We start from the raw sequence: 17,865 nt of genomic DNA on the forward strand, positions 1-17,865 counted from the left end.
TCCGGTCTGTGCTGGAATGGGGATGGGTAGAAGTAGCCCATAGGGGCGTAGCAAGGGCTGCGGAGAGGAAAGAGAGTAAAGGAAAATGCCAGCTCTCTCCCTCTCAACCCCAGTTGGGCCACGACCTTCTCCCGTGGGACGTGGCGGGCACATCCCATTGCTGGACACATTGAATCGAGCTCTCGGGATGTCTCGGATGGGTCCTGCATTCAGAGCAGCGGGGGGGTGGCAGCCCATTAGATCCTCCTTGTTCCTGACACTGTTTCAGATGGCTGCAAAAACGCCCGTCCATGCCAGCATGGATCCTGGAGGCAGTCCAGGGGATTTGCAGTGTTTTCGGGGCCAATGTTAAAGCTCACATCCTCTCAGCGAGCAGGATGAGGCCTGCCATTCGTACGTGCCATTGCTTTCCCCCTGTTTGCAAGCTGGTAGGGAGGAAGCCCAGAGACGTTATCCATCCCGGACGCTTTGCAACTGGTCCTGCTGGCGAATCGGGCACGTGGATTTGGTACAGATCCAGTCGGAGGGGCTTCCCCTTTGCAGCACCAGGAAGTGGTCCGTCCGCACGCTCGTGAGACGCGGGGTCTCTCCACGGACATGATGCGCTTCCTCCCGACCCGCAGCACCCTTGCCGCCACCGTCCTGCCCTTCTGCAGTGCAGGCCGCCACCACGATCAATACGCCAGAGTGCGATGCAAACAAATGGGTTTGGGATGAAATCATCAAGCTCACTTGACCTTGTGACCTAAGATACATTTTTTAACACGGCTCCCCACGTCCTCCAGGGTCTACTTCTAATCTCACTTAGGACCTGATGCAGCATCTTTTGATGGCGGTGAAATACATCCATTGATTTTCGGGGGGGTCTTGGCTCACAACGCTATTCCAGAGCAATTTAATTTAAATCACTGGAAGTGCATCATTTTTTTTCTATCCCCCACTGACAAGATCAGAATTACGCTGTATGTCTTCTTCTCCCAGGGGACAAGTATAATAACCCACTGTCCATTGAGTCCCCAAAATTAGAGATTTACAGCCACGCTACAGAGATCCCCCGTGGAAAAGTCCAGGTCAACAGGAACCGTTGACAGAGATCTTTCCAGTTATCAGTTTTCTATCATGTTAAATCTCACCCACTTGCTGTGAGTTGAAGTGTTGACCTGTGACTCTCGCTAGACATTCGCACCAGGAAAGAGGAATTTATTTCCCCATTATGGGGGTTGGACAGATCTTGGTTAGCATTGAAGGGTTTCAACGAGAGGCTGGGGAGGCCGTTGGGGAGGGAGCAGCAAATCCTCCCTTGCAGCAGGAGGCTGGACTAGAGGACCCGAGAGGTCCTTCTGACTCCCCAGGTGAGAACGTACTGCTAATAGCCACCATATTGCTAAATTTAGGAGAATAAGACTTGTGAATCCAACCCCTCAAGACAGGAGTTTGGCCCTAAATAGGTATTTTTAAGCTCCCTTTACTTTTTAACTTTCTTCTACGTTTTCACTCTCATCCACCAATGAGTATGTGAAAAACGCACAATAAAATTCAGCTTTAAATCCACCCAAATACACTTACCTCTGCTTGACTACGCAAACAGGAACTCTTCTTTCCTCCCCTCCTCTTCCGTTTCCTGTTCCTGTCTTCACTTCCGTCTTCTTATTCATCTCCTAATGCTCCCATCGTGTGTCCAGTGTCCTGTGTTCTTCCAGACCGCCTCTAAACCAGGCATGGAGAAGCAGGGCAAGATTTTGGAAAACTGAGATGCATCCCCAGCCATACCTCAAACACCACCTTGAATTAGGGGCAGGTCATGTCAGACCAACCTGATTGCCTTTTTTGATCAGGTCACAAAGGCAATGGATGCAGGTGTCGCCGTGGATGTAGTCTTTCTGGACTTCAGCAAGGCCTTTGACACCGTCTCCCACCCCATCCTCATTAAGAAATTGGGTGACTGTGGCATTGATGCCTACACAGTCAGATGGATTGCAGCCTGGCTGAAGGGTCGCACTCAGAGGGTGGTGGACGGGTCATATTTGACCTGGGGGGAAGTGGGCAGCGGAGTCCCGCAGGGCTCGGTCCTTGGGCCCGCGCTGTTCAATTTGTTCATCAGCAATTTGGACGATGGGGTAAAAAGCAACCTGTTTAAATTTGCTGATGATACCAGAATTTGGGGTGAGATGAACATCTAGTAGGGAGTGAAAGACTGCAGCAAGACCTGGATAGGTTACAGGGGTGGGCTAGCAAAAACAGGATGCGTTTCAATACTGACAAGTGCAGGGTGCTGCACGTGGGCAGTAGTAACCTGCAGCACACTTATAAGATGGGAAACTCCCTTCTTGAGAGCACGGAGGCAGAAAGGGATCTTGGGGTCATTATTGACTCCAAGATAAACATGGGCTGACAGTGCGAGGTCTCGGTTGGCAGGGCTAACCGCACCTTGTCATGCGTCCACAGGTGCATCTCGAGCAGGGCCAGGGAGGTGATCCTCCCCCTCTATGCGGCACTGGTCAGGCCGCAGCTGGAGTACTGCGTCCAGTTCTGGGCACCGCACTTCAGGAGGGATGTGGACAGCATGGATAGCGTCCAGAGGAGGCCACTCGCATGATCCGGGGACAGCAGGACAGGCCCTACGAGCAGGGACTGCGGGACCTGAACCTGTTCAGCCTCCACAAGAGAAGGCTGAGGGGGGCCGTGGTGACCGTCTATAAACTCACTGGGGGGACCAGAAGGGTTTGGGGGAGACCTTGTTTCCCCAAGCGCCCCCCCGGCATAACAAGGAATAACGGCCACAAGTTGTTGGAGAGGAGGTTTACATTAGACATCTGTAACAGCGACTTCACGGTCAGGGCGGCTAGGAGCTGGAACCAACGTCCACGGGAAGTGGTGCTGGCTCCTACCCTGGGGGCTTTAAGAGGAGGCTGGATGCCTACCTGGCTGGAGTCATTTGAGCCCAGTTTTTCTCCTGCCCAGGCGTGGGTCGGACTTGAAGATCTGCAAGGTCCCGTCCGACCCCACTTCTGTGATTCTAGGAATCACTTGGGTTGATTGCATAAATACGAATGACCCCCAAATTACATAGTTACGTTTTGTTATCCAAAATAACATTTTGCTTTAATGGCCTTTCTTTCATGGTGCCCGAGACCCTCAGCTGACCTTGACTCCCGCAACTTTTTCTCCTCTCACAGCCCAAGAGCCAGCAGCAACTCTTCCTCCTCTCCCCATATCTGTTGGCCTTACTGGGGCCCTTGGCTTTGTACACAGAGATACAGTCCTACCTGCAGGTATGTGCTTTCTCCCCTGCAGGCTCTCCTCCAGAGCTCTGCCCATGTATTATGGAGCCATTCCTAGAAGGCATGCGGATAGAAAAGTTTTTGTATCGTTGTGAGAGCTTCTATCCATGGATGGATCTAAGATTTTGAAAAGCGGGGTGCAGATGATGTTGTGCATCATCACATATAACATAATGCTTACTTTTTGTCAAGTGAAAAAGAAACCAAAAGCTTTACTAATTAGCAAGTGGCCTAGGGCTATATTATTCAGTTTGAGATCGGAGCAAAAGCCAATATAAATTTGTGATATAGCCTATATAAAACAAACTAGGGAAAAAAGAATCAAAATATGATGTTTCCATAGTCCTGTCATCATTAAAATGCAATGGTCATCTTTTTTTTCAGATTTATTGATTAAAATCTAGCCTTCTTGAGCATGTGGACAGTGCCCCCGATGCTTCACTAAAACTATTCTCACACCTGAGTTAATGTTTTCAGGTAGAGTTTTGGCTATGAAATAGGAGCTATACTACCAGGAGAACCAAGAGAGAGCAAAATTGCAGAAGAAAGAATAACTTCATTGGTAGAACATGAAGAGCATGGAAAAAGAAGCAAGGGTTGGTAACACCTGTGAAATAATGCGTGTGGAAGGAATCAGGTAGATTATAATGATCCTGCCTAGAAATGCTGCTGCCATTCATTGGTTTTAAACTTTGGGTGGAGCAGGCACTGGCAGGGGCATGACTGTACCGCTGCACCCTGGCTGGATCCGCCCCTGCTTCTACCACAGGCTCCCCAGCCCCGTGACTTGGTCACTCGTGAGTGCTGGGAGCAGGTCGGAGGGGACCTGGGGCTATGCCTGGGGTTGCTGGAATTTATGCACCGGCTGCTGCTCTGAGCCGAGGCTGCTGTGACAGCCCTGACCTTTCCTGCTGCTCTTCAGCAGCATAAATCTGCTTGTTTCCATTTTGTGCCCCGTGGCTATAATAGATGCTGGCACCATTTTGCAGGAGAGTGGCTGTTGAGGATGGGGAGAGGATGACAGCCGTGATGCGCTGTTTTGTGCTGTAGCAGAGTTCAGACCTGGATCCTGATTTCCCCACAGCTCTGGTGAGGGGTGAGTGAGATACTCGGGCTCAGATCCATCCTCAGGAGGGGGTTGAGCCTGGGAGCTGAGAGCCCAGGGTGAAATTCCTCCATGGTGCGAGTCTGGTGTTCAGTTCCTAGCTGTGCTTGCTGAGCCAGGGTACCTGGGGTGAGAGCAGTGAGTTTTAGGCTGCCTGGTGCCTGGGGGATATAAATACCTCAGGGCACGGTGGGTCTTTGTACACACCACGTTTTTCATAGAATCACAGAAGTGGGGTTCTTCAAGTCCGACCCCTGCCCTGGGCGGGAGAAAAACTGGGCTCAAATGACTCCAGCCAGGTAGGCATCAAGCCTCCTCTTAAAGCCCCCCAGGGTAGGAGCCAGCACCACTTCCCGTGGACGTTGGTTCCAGCTCCTAGCCGCCCTGACCGTGAAGTCGTTGTTACGGATGTCTAATCTAAACCTCCTCTCCAACAACTTGTGGCCGTTATTCCTTGTTATGCCGGGGGGCGCTTGGGGAAACAAGGTCTCCCCCAAACCCTTCTGGTCCCCCCTAGTGAGTTTATAGACGGTCACCACATCCTCCCTCAGCCTTCTCTTGTGAACAGGTTCAGGTCCCGCAGTCTCTCATTGTAGGGTCTGCCCTGTAGTCCCCGGATCATGCGAGTGGCCTCCTCTGGACCCTCTCCATGCTGTCCACATCCCTTCTGAAATGGGGTGCCCAGAACTGGATGCAGTACTCCAGCTGCGGCCTGACCAGTGCCGCATAGAGGGGGAGGATCACCTCCCTGGCTCTACTCGAGATGCATCTGTGGATTCACGACAAGGTGCGGTTAGCCTTGCCAACCGTGACCCCGCATTGTCGGCCCATGTTCATCTTGGAGTCAGTGATGACTCCAAGATCCCTTTCTGCCTCCGTGCTCTCAAGAAGGGAGTTTCCCATCTTATAAGTGTGCTGCAGGTTACTACTGCCCACGTGCAGCACCCTGCACTTGTCAGTGTTGAAGCGCATCCTGTTTTTGCTAGCCCACCCCTGTAACCTATCCAGATCTTGCTGCAGTCTTTCCCTCCCTACTAGCGTGCTCATCTCACCCCAAATTTTGGTATCATCAGCGAATTTAAACAGGTTGCGATTCACCCCGTTGTCCAAATCGCTGATAAAGAGATTGAACAGCGCGGGCCCAAGGACCGAGCCCTGGGGGACTCCGCTGCCCACTTCCCCCCAGGTCGAATATGACCCGTCCACCACCACCCTCTGAGTGTGACCCTCCAGCCAACCTGCAATCCCTCTGACCGTGTAGGCATCAATGCCACAGTCGCCCAATTTCTTAATGAGGATGGGGTGGGAGACGGTGTCAAAGGCCTTGCTGAAGTCCAGAAAGACTACATCCACAGCGACACCTGCATCCATTGCCTTTGTGACCTGATCATAAAAGGCAATCAGGTTGGTCTGACATGACCTGCCCCTAATGAAACCGTGCTTGTTGCCTTTGAGCATCATCCCTGAAACCAGCCCGTCACAGATGTGCTCCATGATGATCTTTTCAAAGAGTTTCCCTGGATTGAGGTAAGACTGGCAGGCCTATAGTTGCCCGGGTCCTCCCTCCTCCCTTTTTCAAAGATGGGGTCCACATTGGCTATCTTCCAGTCATCTGGCACCTGGTCCGAGCACCACGAGCGCTCGTAAAGCTGTGCCAAGGGCCCTGCAATAACCCCTGCTAGTCCCTGAACGCCCTGGGGTGGAGAGCATCTGGACCCACTGACTTGAACACGTCCAGCCCCTCCAGAAGCTCTCTAACCCGGTCCTCCCCAGCCTGAGGTCTGGAGGCGTTCCCCTCGAGCCCATCTTGCATCACGGTGGGGAAGTCCCAGTCCGTGGGTACTCCTCGCAGCAGTGAATGCAAATACCTCAGAGAGCTGTGTACACAAATCCACAGGAAGTAAAGTCTCCTGGTGGTTTTCAGAAGTGCCTGCCACCATTTCACTATCCCCGTTACAACAGATGGGCTCGGCCGGTGCTGCTATTGTGCCGGTACCCCCCCTTGCAAGAGCTTCCACAGGATGATGCAGAACGGGTCTGAAAGACCCCAGCTTCCACTGGAAAGCACAGGAGTTTAGGGGTTGTCACAGCTCTTCCAAGCTGTATGAAGCAATGAACGAAATCTCCATTAAAACAAACTTTTAAAAAAAGTACATCCTGTCCAGCGGTTCTGCACAACCCTCCTCTCATGCTTCCAGGTGGCAAGATGCAGTCCCCGATTCCTACTCTAGCATGCATCGTCAGTTAGACTGTTACAAAGGGTGAATGGATTGGTTGGTGCTGCGTCTAGGCTGGTTTGTGCAATGATCCTTAGTGAGAGTGTGTTATTTATGACTTGGTGTCTCTAAAGGCTGCATGATGTTGGGGAATAGAAATCCCCCAATTTCCGCAAGGCACAATGTCTCAGGGAGAGTCCCATGTGAACAAGGAAAACCAAGCTGGAACACAAGCGGTGTGGACCCGCAGCCTCGCTGGGGTTAGGTTCTTTGATAAATGCATCCTAAGATAACCTGCAGCTCCATATATCCTGACAATATATGCGTTCCTGGCACCATATAGATTATTAGGAAGACAAGCTCCATGCTTCAAGGAGCGCTACGATAATTGAAAGATGAGTAAAACAAATGGGAGACACGCATGGTGCAACCCTTCCTCAAAGAGCAATCCTGACTTATGCCAACAGGCTCAATGAGGGGGGACTTTGGAGGAGAGGCTGGACTCCTGCAGGTCAGCAGCGCACCGCGGCATCGAGGGCTGCAGTATCAAGCTCAACAATATTAATCTATTTGAAGTAGGGACTTGACTTACTTGCAGGTCAGCAATCCTCCCTCCCCCCCAACATACCCCTTTCTCTGTTGAAATAACTGAGAGCCATATAGCGCTGGATAACCAGTATAAGTAACAATGCCTTGCCTATGTCAGTGAAGCTATTACAAAAGGAAGCCGAGCACTGGGGAAAAGGCTACCACTTCAGCTGTTCTGATTGCTAAGATTGCTCTTAATTTAAGTGGTATCTGTTTCCTGCTTGCCATACCTAGTGAGCTTGCTTGGTGCGTTTTACAGGGTAAATACAGGTCTTGCAAAAGGAATTGCGATGTGACGATAGCTGCCACTCTGACATTGCTAATGCAGGGGACTCCTTACTTGTCGGGTTCCCCTGAGAGTGGAAGGAGACCCGCAGCGTTGCGCTGGACAAGGGCTTCCTCCCACGGCTGCGCAGGTCACGAGCGTCACTCTTTCCGTCACTGGAGGACGGACAAGAGATACAGCCGCGGCCGACTAGCCCTGCCGCTGCACCAACCTCCCCCTTACAGCCCGCTCCCGGCTGAGAGAACAGCTCAGGAAGCAAATACAAGCGAAGCGCCTTGACTTCCTCTAACCTTTCGTGTGCAAATAAGCACGAGGCATCTTTTCCTCCCATTTGGCTCGATGTCACGAGCCACAAATCATTTCCCTCTTGGCTGGCCGAAGCGTGTGCCTTCCAGTGTGGAGCGGGGAGCCGTGCCAGAGAAACAGTGCTCCTGCAAATGCGATCCCCCTGCTCTAGGGAGCAGAGGGGGCTATCAGACCTGAAGGGAATAAAAAACTGTCCTCCAGCAGCTCAAGGAGCAGGTTTCCCCATTCATTAAAGCTCTTTGCAGCGCACACCGTTGACTGGGAGCCAGGAACCGTGCTCGTGCTTCGGTGCATCCTGCTGTGCTCTTAGCCTTTGGCCCTTGAGCCTGTGTCACCTGTGTCACTCGGTTATCACGGCTGCCCACGAGGCTTTTCACCAGGGCTCCTTGCCTGCATCAGTCTGATTCACCCTCTTGACATATTCCCCAGTGCTGCTCTCGGAGGATCAGACAAGCAGGATGGCTCTCAGGAAGGCGTCATTTATCCCTTAAGCCTCGATCCTCTGGAAATCTGTCCAGTTCTTCAGCAAGATTGCGCAGGAAAGCGAAGGCAGGCGCGGGCAAGCAGCATTGAAGTGCAAGTCAATTAAATGGAGTCCAAAAACAAGCGGTGGGCTTGGGCTCTGTCGTTGGCCCGATGGCAAGATCTGACTGCTTCAAAGGAGCGAAGGTTCGTCGTGAACTGGAGGAGCGAGCGCTGTGCAGATGACACCATCGAAGAGCAGGCAGGCTTAGCATCGCTCCGCAGCTCCCGCAGAGACTGATCCAGCTGGATGAGAGCGCCAAGCTCCTCCGTGCAGGCATCGCCGGGCCGGAGGATTGCAGAACGGATGGACCCCAAAGCACGAGCGGGCCAAAGACGGGAGGGGACTGCAGCAACACGTCCCGCACGTAACAGAAGCGAGAGGATGGAGAGCTGGGATGCGGCTCGCGGACGGGGCCTGTCTGAGCGCCCAGTTGTGAGCCATGGACCCCGCTGGTTTGCACGCGGCTCGGCTGCCCCTGATCTTCAGAGCTGGGTTGTGCTCCGGTTAGCTGCTTTTCATTCAGGAGGAGCCCAGAGAGAGTTGCTTTAGGTGGGGAATGGCTCTTCTTGCTTGAGGTTGGCTTTTTTTAGCCTTCAGTAAGGCACGGGTGGTTTGGGAGGATCAGAGGGATGAATAAGAGCTGGGACCACCTCAGAAATGTTTCCACTCACCCGCTACTGCACGACAGGCCTTTTTTTACAGAAGCAGGAACCAAGGACAGTGGCTTGGGGGCAGGAGCAGGCTGGGGTAGGACACTGGGACTCGGGAGGGCTGGATTCGACTCCCATCCCCGGGCTGGAAAGAGTTGTGCAGCGGGGCCAAGAGAACAATATGTTAAGTTAACCTCTGTTAGCCACCCAGGGTGTTAATAGTGTTGCCCCTTGGGCTAAGCAGTTAATTAAAGTGCTTTTCTTTGGAAGAGCTATTGATGATACAAGTCTGGTAGATATTTTGGGGCAAGATGGCTTATTTGCTGGGAAGGTGCGCGCAGTCTTGGTCCCCCGATCTCTGGAGAAATAAAGGGCTGCGGGCACTTTCCTGGCTCATAATAGCCACGTCTGCCCCAACGTTCAGTTCTCTGCCCCAAGTTGCTCTGGCTTTGGTCCTGCTCATGACCGTGTCTCTCTCTTCTCCGGCTTTCTTGCATGCACTTTGCCAACCATTGCCTAGCCCCTATATGTGCAATTGGAGAAAACGTACGTTTACAAGATTTAGCTTCATTTCAGACCTGGCTACACAGCCCCTCTTGTTTTGGACCAGGGCTCCTGCTATTTCCATTAGTTGCTGCGGCAAGGGGCATAATTGCTTCTCCTGCACGTTCCAAGAACGGGCGCGCAGCTCTCCCCCTGGTTGCAGTTAGCTCTCCAATTGCCTGGAGCTCAAAGCCCTGCTCGATGGGGCTGTGACTTAAAAATGTTCCTGGTGTAGACATGCTTTCTTACGGGACCTTGTGATTCCTTCCTCCGGAGGCCTGTTTGCTGCCAACAGTGTGGTTCTCGTGTCATCACTCCTCTCTCTCTCTTCCCTGACAGATCAAGAGATCACAGAAAACCCTGATCATCCTGTTTCTCAGCTGTTACCTTTGGGCTTCCCCTGGACCGAACGGCGCAGGAGGGGATTTAAAGAGCACCAGGACCCTCAGCGCTGACCTGATGAGAGGGGGTGAGGCCACGTTGGCGATGACACTGGGGGTAGCAGACCTGCCTTGAGCTCTGGCTTCAGCTAGTGGTTACTAGTAGGCATCATTTTATTGCATGCCGGCTCGTTTAATCCCCGTACGGGGATGCAGTGATGTTGTGCATTTGGTAGCGGCCAGGCTGCAATCTGTACAAGCGGTGACCATCTCCTGCCCCTCCATGCCAGGATGGGCTAGGAATCATTTTATTTAAGTCGACAGAGCTGCACTGTTTCACACCACAATAGCTGAGGGGAGACTCCAGACAAAGGACCTAAAAACTGAGTGACAGCAGCCGAAATGCCTAACCTCAGTGGGCTGTAGAGCAGGGACTAATCCAGGCCAATGTACTGCCTCAGTTTCCCTCTCAGAGGGAAGGTGCCAGTTGGCCGAGTTAGGTCCCTCCTGGGTGCCAGCGAGTCCCTTCATTTCTCTCCCAGGTTGACCAGGGTGGATGAGCCACCTCGCAAGGTAAAACCCAGACTCAGGGCACCTTAAATAACGAGGCTGCCTGCTCCGCAATTTAAACTGCCCTGCCTTTCCTCCACCGGACCCCAGCCGTGGGCCCTGCCTGTCCCTTTGGGGGAGACTCCCCTCCTGGCTCCGCACCCCAGGACCCTCTGCCCTTACCCAACACCAGCCTGTAGGTGAAACAGGCCTCCTGTCTCTGCCCAGAGCTGGTTTCTGGGCCTTCGACCCATGACCCATGGTCTCACGCCCATTACCCACGCATGCTGAGAGAGGGAGCATAGTCATGGCGAGATACTCGCTGCTACTGACTTCCTGTGTGGCCTTGGGCAAAGCACTTGGCTCCAGGTTTCTACAGGTATTTAGGGGTTGCTTCGCTCAGGGCTGCAAGTCCCATTTTGGGACAGCTAAGTCCCATTTCTGGAAGTGACTCGGGGACTTATGAGCCTAAATCCCATTGCTTTTCATGGAGGCTTAGGCTCCCAACTGCCTAAGTCACTTTCCAAACCCGGACAGAGCTGTCCGGCTCACGTAAGAGTTGCACGGCCCCTTGTTGCTGGGAGGAGCGGCACTTCGGTCCTTTCACATACACACTGTAGCCCGGGCTTTCCTGAGCCTCCGTTCCCCATCGGTGAAATATGGGCAATAGCCCTTCCTTGGCAATAGGGGTGTGGTAGGAGAGACTCGTGAAGGTTTGTGGAGAGCCCAGATGCCACACAGTGGAGAGAGACCTAGAAGAGCCTAGCGCTGGATTCCCGGTGACCCCACACATCGCGCGCACTCAGGAGGGATAAGTCGTAGCACGTGACACCTCATTTACGCCTCTCTCCGAGGCAGAGAAAACGGTGCCAACCTGCTTGCTTCTCCTCTCTGCCTTCATGGCACTGGATGGAGTAGGCTGTTGCCTACAAAGCGTGGCTCTCTGAACCAGTTAGTGTCTGCCGTGTCACCCCGCCTTGCCTTCTGCCTCTGTACCCATGTGCAAGTCTACGCTTCGGACTCATATTGTCCTGGCCTTCTTCCCACAGGGTCATTGCCTCCATCTGTCCGCATCTGTAGACTCCTGGCAGCAGGGAATCTCCCCCTTGTAAAGCACCGGTGCCATATGAGTAATCTCAACTACTAACAAGTGTTTCCAAAGTGCTTGTACCCACGATAGCCAAACGTCACGGCTGGGAGCAGCAGCCACTGAAATAAGGGCGACGTAAACCTCTCCCTAACAAAATGGTGCCTAGTCTTGGTAGCGGCGGAGGAGGTCACTTGGGCCCTATGGGCAATCAGCCAGTTGCACAGCTCTGTCCCCGCTCGGCAGTGTTTCATGGCTTTGGATACCCAGGAAGCAGGTCTGCCCCTGGCCTGTCCTGTGCCGGCCCCTCCAGTAACTTGTCTTTCTTTGTATTCCCAGGTTTCCTTCTGCGCATGAGCCCGCAGTGGCGATTCTACCCATGCGAGAGCTCCCCAATGTGAGTACCCAGCAGCAGACTCTGCTGTCTGTGGTCTGGACTTTGACTCTCATCTAAGCGACCCGCCAGCTCCCTCCTCACCCCCTACACGCCAGGGAGTTAGAGCATCCATGTACATTTGCTATGACATACATCAGTGTTGATGAGAGACAGGAACACTGCCGGGTGATTCTCAGCTGCCAGAATAATCAGCTGTACGCACAACATGGCTTAAAGGAGTTTGCAGGTAGCAGCATGCATCCACTAAAGAACTTAGACACGCAGTTTTTTGCTGGGGACTTCGGCCCTGTAGACTCCTGTCATGTAGGCAAGGCAACCTTGGCCGGTGCCTCAGAAACCCGGCTGTACCGCAGCGTGGAGAACCTGCACTGGGCAACCGTCACCGACGCTGGCCTCTACTCTCCCTGCCGGAGCCTGGATAACGAGTTCATTTTCCACTACAAAGGCACCAGTCACTGGTCTGACGGCTCTGCCGCGGGGCACACAGCGCAGAGCACGGCAGACCCTGGCAGGCACCTTCCACGCCATGCCACGCAAACGCCGAGGCCGGCGCGAAACGTACCTCTCCTGCCTTTTGCCAAAGTGCCTCAGTGGCTTTTCCCTCCTGCGGAGGAGAGAGCCCTGCACGGGGATGCCAAAAGAGGACTGAAGGAGAAGCTGAGGCTGCACAGCGCCAAGGCGGTGGAGCCCTGCAAGCCCGTGCGTCCCCAGGCGTCCCTGACCGATCTGGTCGGCCGGGAGCTCTCCGAATGCCGGACGAGCCGGGAGTACAAGAACGGATGCTCTGTGAACTGCTGCGCGGTGTTCGTGGAGCACGCCGCCTTCGGCCCCAGCCCTGCATCAGGGCCGGGGAAGCCGAGGCCATGCTTGTCGCGCTGGATTACCAGTCCGGAGGACATCAAGCAGGAGGCTCGGAGGAGGTTGCAGCTCCGGAGGCAGAACAGCTCTCCCAATCTGACTCTCCTGCATGCCTGGGAAAGCCAAGAGATTGCCAAATCCAGAACAGCCGAGTCCCTGAGGGGGTGCGATAGGGACATTGACACCAAAGGGACATTAGAGCTGAGCAAGAAAGAGCATTGCAGAGGGAGGCTCTACATACCCACCTTTGAGGAGTTCAAGAGGATGAGGAGCAAAGAGATGTGTCCATCTGTCGGCAGCCACGGGCCAGCAAAGCACACGAGCGAGGGGCTGCCTTCCAGCCAGACCCTGGGACGAGAGAGCAAGGTGGATGCCTGTCTAGACTCTCCACAGGAAGCCCTGGAAACCAAACCAGCCCAGGAAACCGCCGTCGTGGCCGACGACTATGACAGCGTGTTTCATGAAGGCCACGTCCCCTCTGGCTTTGCCCATTATCCAGACATTACAACCATGTGGGATGGCTTCAGCACGATGAGCACTTCTGGGGCCTGCCAGCACCTGCTGAAGGACGAAACCTTCGAGATGTCCCCCATCTGCTCGAGCCCGATTCCCAGATCACCTTTGCAGTCAGTAGCACGCCGCAGGGAGGGGCAGGTCTTCGGTGACAAGCCGCAGGGACTAGACACAAAGCAATTAAGTGGAATCCTTCACTTTGCCGAGCAGTCGCTGGCTTCTGAAGCCCCATCTTCTTGTTGTCCGTCGCTGCTATTAGAGGCCACAGACCTGTCAAGCTATGGAGCTAAGCTACAAAAAATGAAGGATGAATTCATAGGCTCAGCACTGGATCTTATTAAGAAAAGGTAACATACCCTGTTGGGCCACCTGAAACTAGTCCCGATGACAAGGGTCTTGTCTTTGCCCTGACACATGTGTGTAACTCCTATTGCCATCTATATGGTCACAGAAACTTTCATCTTAGGGTCGTGGAGTAACACAGCCTAAGATGGCTAGAAATGTTTCCGACATTATTTTCAGTCCTGCAGGAAGCAGGTCTCGCACACTCGCACACATGCACGCACGCATGCACGCTCCCTTTCAGTGTTTACCACCCACACGTCATGCCCCCGTGCTAGGGTGTGAGAACACTGAATGGAAATTAACTTTAAATTGATCATTTACCAAAAATAGATGATTTGAGTCACCCCAGCTAACTGACGCGCAGAAAGCCGATAGCACAGACAACCCATAGGAGAATGGATTTGATTTTTCAAGCGATTGCTTCTTTGATTGGAGCAACTGCACAGCTTAAATACTACAGGATAGCAATGGTGGCGATAATGATGAAGGGTGACTATTACCGCATGTTGGAAAAACCTTTGCTTCGGTCAGTGCTGAAGTGAGATTTTCACTGTACTGTCCTGAGTCGAAATCCCCCAAGTTCCACGATTGCCTCCTGGAACTAAATCTGCTTGAGATGCACTTGCAAATCAGCCCGCGTTGCGCTCCAGAGATGCGTGGCTCTTTGGAGGAGCTGGGCTGGGGTCTCGGGCTTGTGACAAAACATAGACTCTCCTGGGTTGAGGTGAGAGCTGTCTTCTCTCATCATCACACAACCTGAGGCAGAGCAACCAACTTGGCGTGTAGCCCTGTCTTCACTCGAGATGGTTGGGGCAGGGGTCTGCCCTGCTCCTGCAGCGCTCTTGGGGAGGGACGCTCCTCTCCACGTGCTGCAACCGAGAGCAGCTCCAAGGGTGACTCCCCAAAGCCCCTGGACGTGGCGTGCGGGAGAGCGGCCTGGTGGTCTGGGCATCCTCCGCTTTCCGCCCTGAGAGCACCGCAGAAGCAGTGTAGATGCTCCCTGATCACTCAGGTGTTGACTTCAGCAGGGCCAGGGTCAGACCTTTGGTAGAGCGATGGTGAGCGGTCTTCAAGTTACTGCACCCGGGTGAAAGCGATGTGAAGTTTTGTGCCAGGGTTATGCAGTGTCATTCTACAGAGCAGTTTCGTCCTAAAGCACTAACAACCTCCCTGGAAACCAGAGTGATTTGCTTAAGAGACATCAAAATGGTTTAATACTTCTGTGTTGAACATTTATTTCATTTGCAACTTCATATTTAGAGAACCTCTAACCCTCTTATGAATCACGTTATACCTTTGGTCCAGGTAAGAGCCCCTGGTAGGAGCAGATCCATGGGTCTTGCCATGGAAATTCTGCATAGGTTTTTAAATATCAGATTGTACTTTTTGAGCTGCTTAAGAGGTCTGGGATTCGAGTACGGGACAAGGACACACACAGCTAGCGACTGATCTCCTCGTTTTAGCATCTGCAGGGAAATAGGAACACCTGTATAAGGAAATAACCAAACTGCACGAGCAGACAAAGAGGTTGTGGGCAAGTGATGCCCAGGGAGATAGTTAAAGAGAGACACATGTCAGTGAAAAGGTTTCCTGGAGGATGCCGCTTTTGGCAAGTATGAGGATCGTAGATGAAAGATGCAGCTTGTGGGCACAATATATTGATAAGGCCACGGAGTTTAGGAATCGAGAAGAAAGATGATGAACTGGCAACAGTAAAAAAAAAAAAAAGAAAAACTAGTAAAAAAAGAGAGAGGAGCATGGGGGTGGAGGGAGGCATCCAGATGTGAGGAGGTCGTTAAGTCAGAGGCCGCAGCGAGTGACAGCAATGGGAATGAAGAAGACTCCTGGATTGAAGGAGAGATGGAAAGGACTGAGACCTGCCGAGGACAAGGTGATGCAGCCCTGGTGTCTTTATAGAGGAGCCGGAGGATGCTGTTGCAGATGGCTGGACTTATGGCTGTACACTGCAGATCCAGACTAGGGCTCAGCACATTTGCTTCTAGAAAATCCAGGAAGGGGCTGTGGCTCCAGAGCTGTCGAAGACACCGTACTTCTGCAAAGGATCCTCGTCCTCCCTACATTGCTCTAGGCCTGGAACAGAGCGAGGGGAAATTTCACAGAAATCAACCAAAAATCAGCCCACCAAAAATAAGCATCCAAAGGGGAGAAGAGCGGCTCCATGAGCTCCACCAGGGACTTCACTGTGGCTGACGATCGTATGGTGGAAGATGCTCGGTACCGGGGAGAGGCATGGCAAGAAAGAAGAAGGACAAGAGGTGGGCCATCTGCTGCAGTTTTGACCATGGGCTCTTATGCATCATTCCCAGCTGAATTATCTTGGGTTTTGTCCAGATGCTGAGAGCAGACAAAGACGAAGCAGATGTTGGAGGCCAGAATAAGGACAGCTGGGTCCTCCGCACAGCATTACGATAGGAAGAGGGCAGTGGTAGAGAAAGAAGAGTGCAACGAAAGGGGGAAAAGTGGCCTATACTGGAACACCACAAACCCCCCCTTGCCTACCGTCCCGCAGGTGGCCAGAGAAACACGGGATCTTTGGGGACCACAGTGGACCCCTCCAGGAAAAGTGCCTAGGGTGTAGAGAGGGCTTCTGGCTGGAGGAAGGGTGGTCATGTGGGGTCAGGAGCAAAAGGGAAGACCCAGTTGAGGAAGCTGAGAGGGAAGATGAACCATCCTGAAGATGCAAAATAAATAGGACCCTGAGCCCTGGAGAAGGCAAAATAGATGAGGCTTAGTGATCTGAGTAAGTGATACAGAAGGAAGAGCTCAGCCTCAGGGACTGATGCAGCTGTGGTAGCAGTGATCTCGGGGTGCTGGCGGGAGAGGTGAAAACTAACATCCCACGGGACCAGGACCAGAGTGAAACAATAGAGAAGCCGAACGTGTCCATCCACTTCAGCGGAGGGACGAGTCCCACGGCTGGAGATGGTGTGGCAGGCACTGGGGTAGCGGGGAGCAGACAGAAGTGAGAGGCTGAGCGACGCGAGGAAGTCAGATTTTCGACACTCCAAGGAAAGACTTGGTGGAAGAGGACAAAGGTCCCAGTGGCAGTGGGGGGAGGAGGAGAAGAATAGCCTTGGCAGCACTGGCTGGAGATGGGCAAACAATCAGTTGACAGAAAGTTTTCCCCTTCTTATTGCAATGAGCACGTGCATCGCTTGCATTTCCCATGTTTGCCGTGAGAATCACTCACCCGTCACTGAAATGCTGCAGTATCTGGTATGACACCCAGCAGCTCTGTAGATAGCCCACCACACGGCTGCATGGTGCCCTGGCATAGGAAGGAGACAGCAGCTTCTGCCACTGAGACTCCCAGGGGATATTTTAGGGAGGTAGGAGGGAGAGAGAGAAGAATCAGCTGAGGATAGCCCAAAAGACGATATCCAAAAGTACCCGAGCAGCTCCTCTGTGGAGCTCACAAAGGGGTAGGGGGCTAAGCAAGGGATCACTTTAAAGGCAATGAGAAAATCACAGTGTTAAAATATAAATGGGCAGGAAAGGCAGCGGTTGTGTGACCAGGTCTTGGATGCTGTTGAACTGCCCCCAGTACCCAAGAAGCAAACAAGTGCATGGAGTGGCATCAGTTTGCAGTTGTGTTCCCTTATCTTTGGGGCATTTTCTGCAAGGCTGGGGCTCTCCAGCTGCAGGCTGGAGCAGACACCCAGCTGGAACGGCCTCCCCAAAAGCCAAACCTTCAGACAAGGCACAACTTGGCCCTTTACCGCTACTCAGAGGACCAGGGATGGTGTAAAAGCACCTACTTTGGCTCTGCCCTGGTAGCGAATCGTCCCTTGTACTCATGAAACCATCCAGGTGCAGGGCAGAATGCAGTCCCGCAGCACGGTTACTGTATGTTGTGGTCTAGTCTGACTCACAAGACCAGTCCCATAATAAACCAGGACTGAAGAAAGCTCTGTTCATGTAGGGCGGATGCCTGTGCTCCCCATCCTTGCCTCAGCGCCGAGCACTGGGAGCGTGCTGTGCGTTTCAGCCGAGGCTCCCAGGGCTCTGCGCCAGCGCGATGAACTGGGGCCCAGCCCCACCTTTGGAGGGAAAGAGCGCCGGGGTGGGAGTCAGGGACTGGGGTGCCTGGTCTGCCACTGACCTGCCAAGTGCCCTGGGCAAGTCACCTCATCTCTTCCAGTGTTTGGCTATTTAGATTGGCAAGGCTTTTGTACTGGACCAACTGTGTAGCTGGGAGAGCTGTTGAACAAGCC

At 53.1% G+C, this 17,865-nt stretch overlaps 1 protein-coding gene across 1 annotated transcript in view; it reads left to right on the forward strand.

Moving 5' to 3' along the window:
* Positions 1 to 17,865, forward strand: part of LOC149867722 (uncharacterized) — a 74,476-nt gene that overhangs the window by 42,732 nt on the left and 13,879 nt on the right. The window contains exons 2-3 of the mRNA XM_090046021.1: positions 9,841 to 9,970; positions 11,857 to 13,632. Coding sequence (XP_089902147.1) covers positions 12,038 to 13,632 — 1,595 coding nt within the window. The 5' untranslated portion in view covers positions 9,841 to 9,970; positions 11,857 to 12,037. The remainder of the gene's footprint in view (positions 1 to 9,840; positions 9,971 to 11,856; positions 13,633 to 17,865) is intronic.

Source organism: Crocodylus siamensis, chromosome 4, assembly GCF_052110815.1.
Source record: "Crocodylus siamensis isolate JL-2025a chromosome 4, ASM5211081v1, whole genome shotgun sequence".
NCBI classification, from domain to species: domain Eukaryota; kingdom Metazoa; phylum Chordata; order Crocodylia; family Crocodylidae; genus Crocodylus; species Crocodylus siamensis.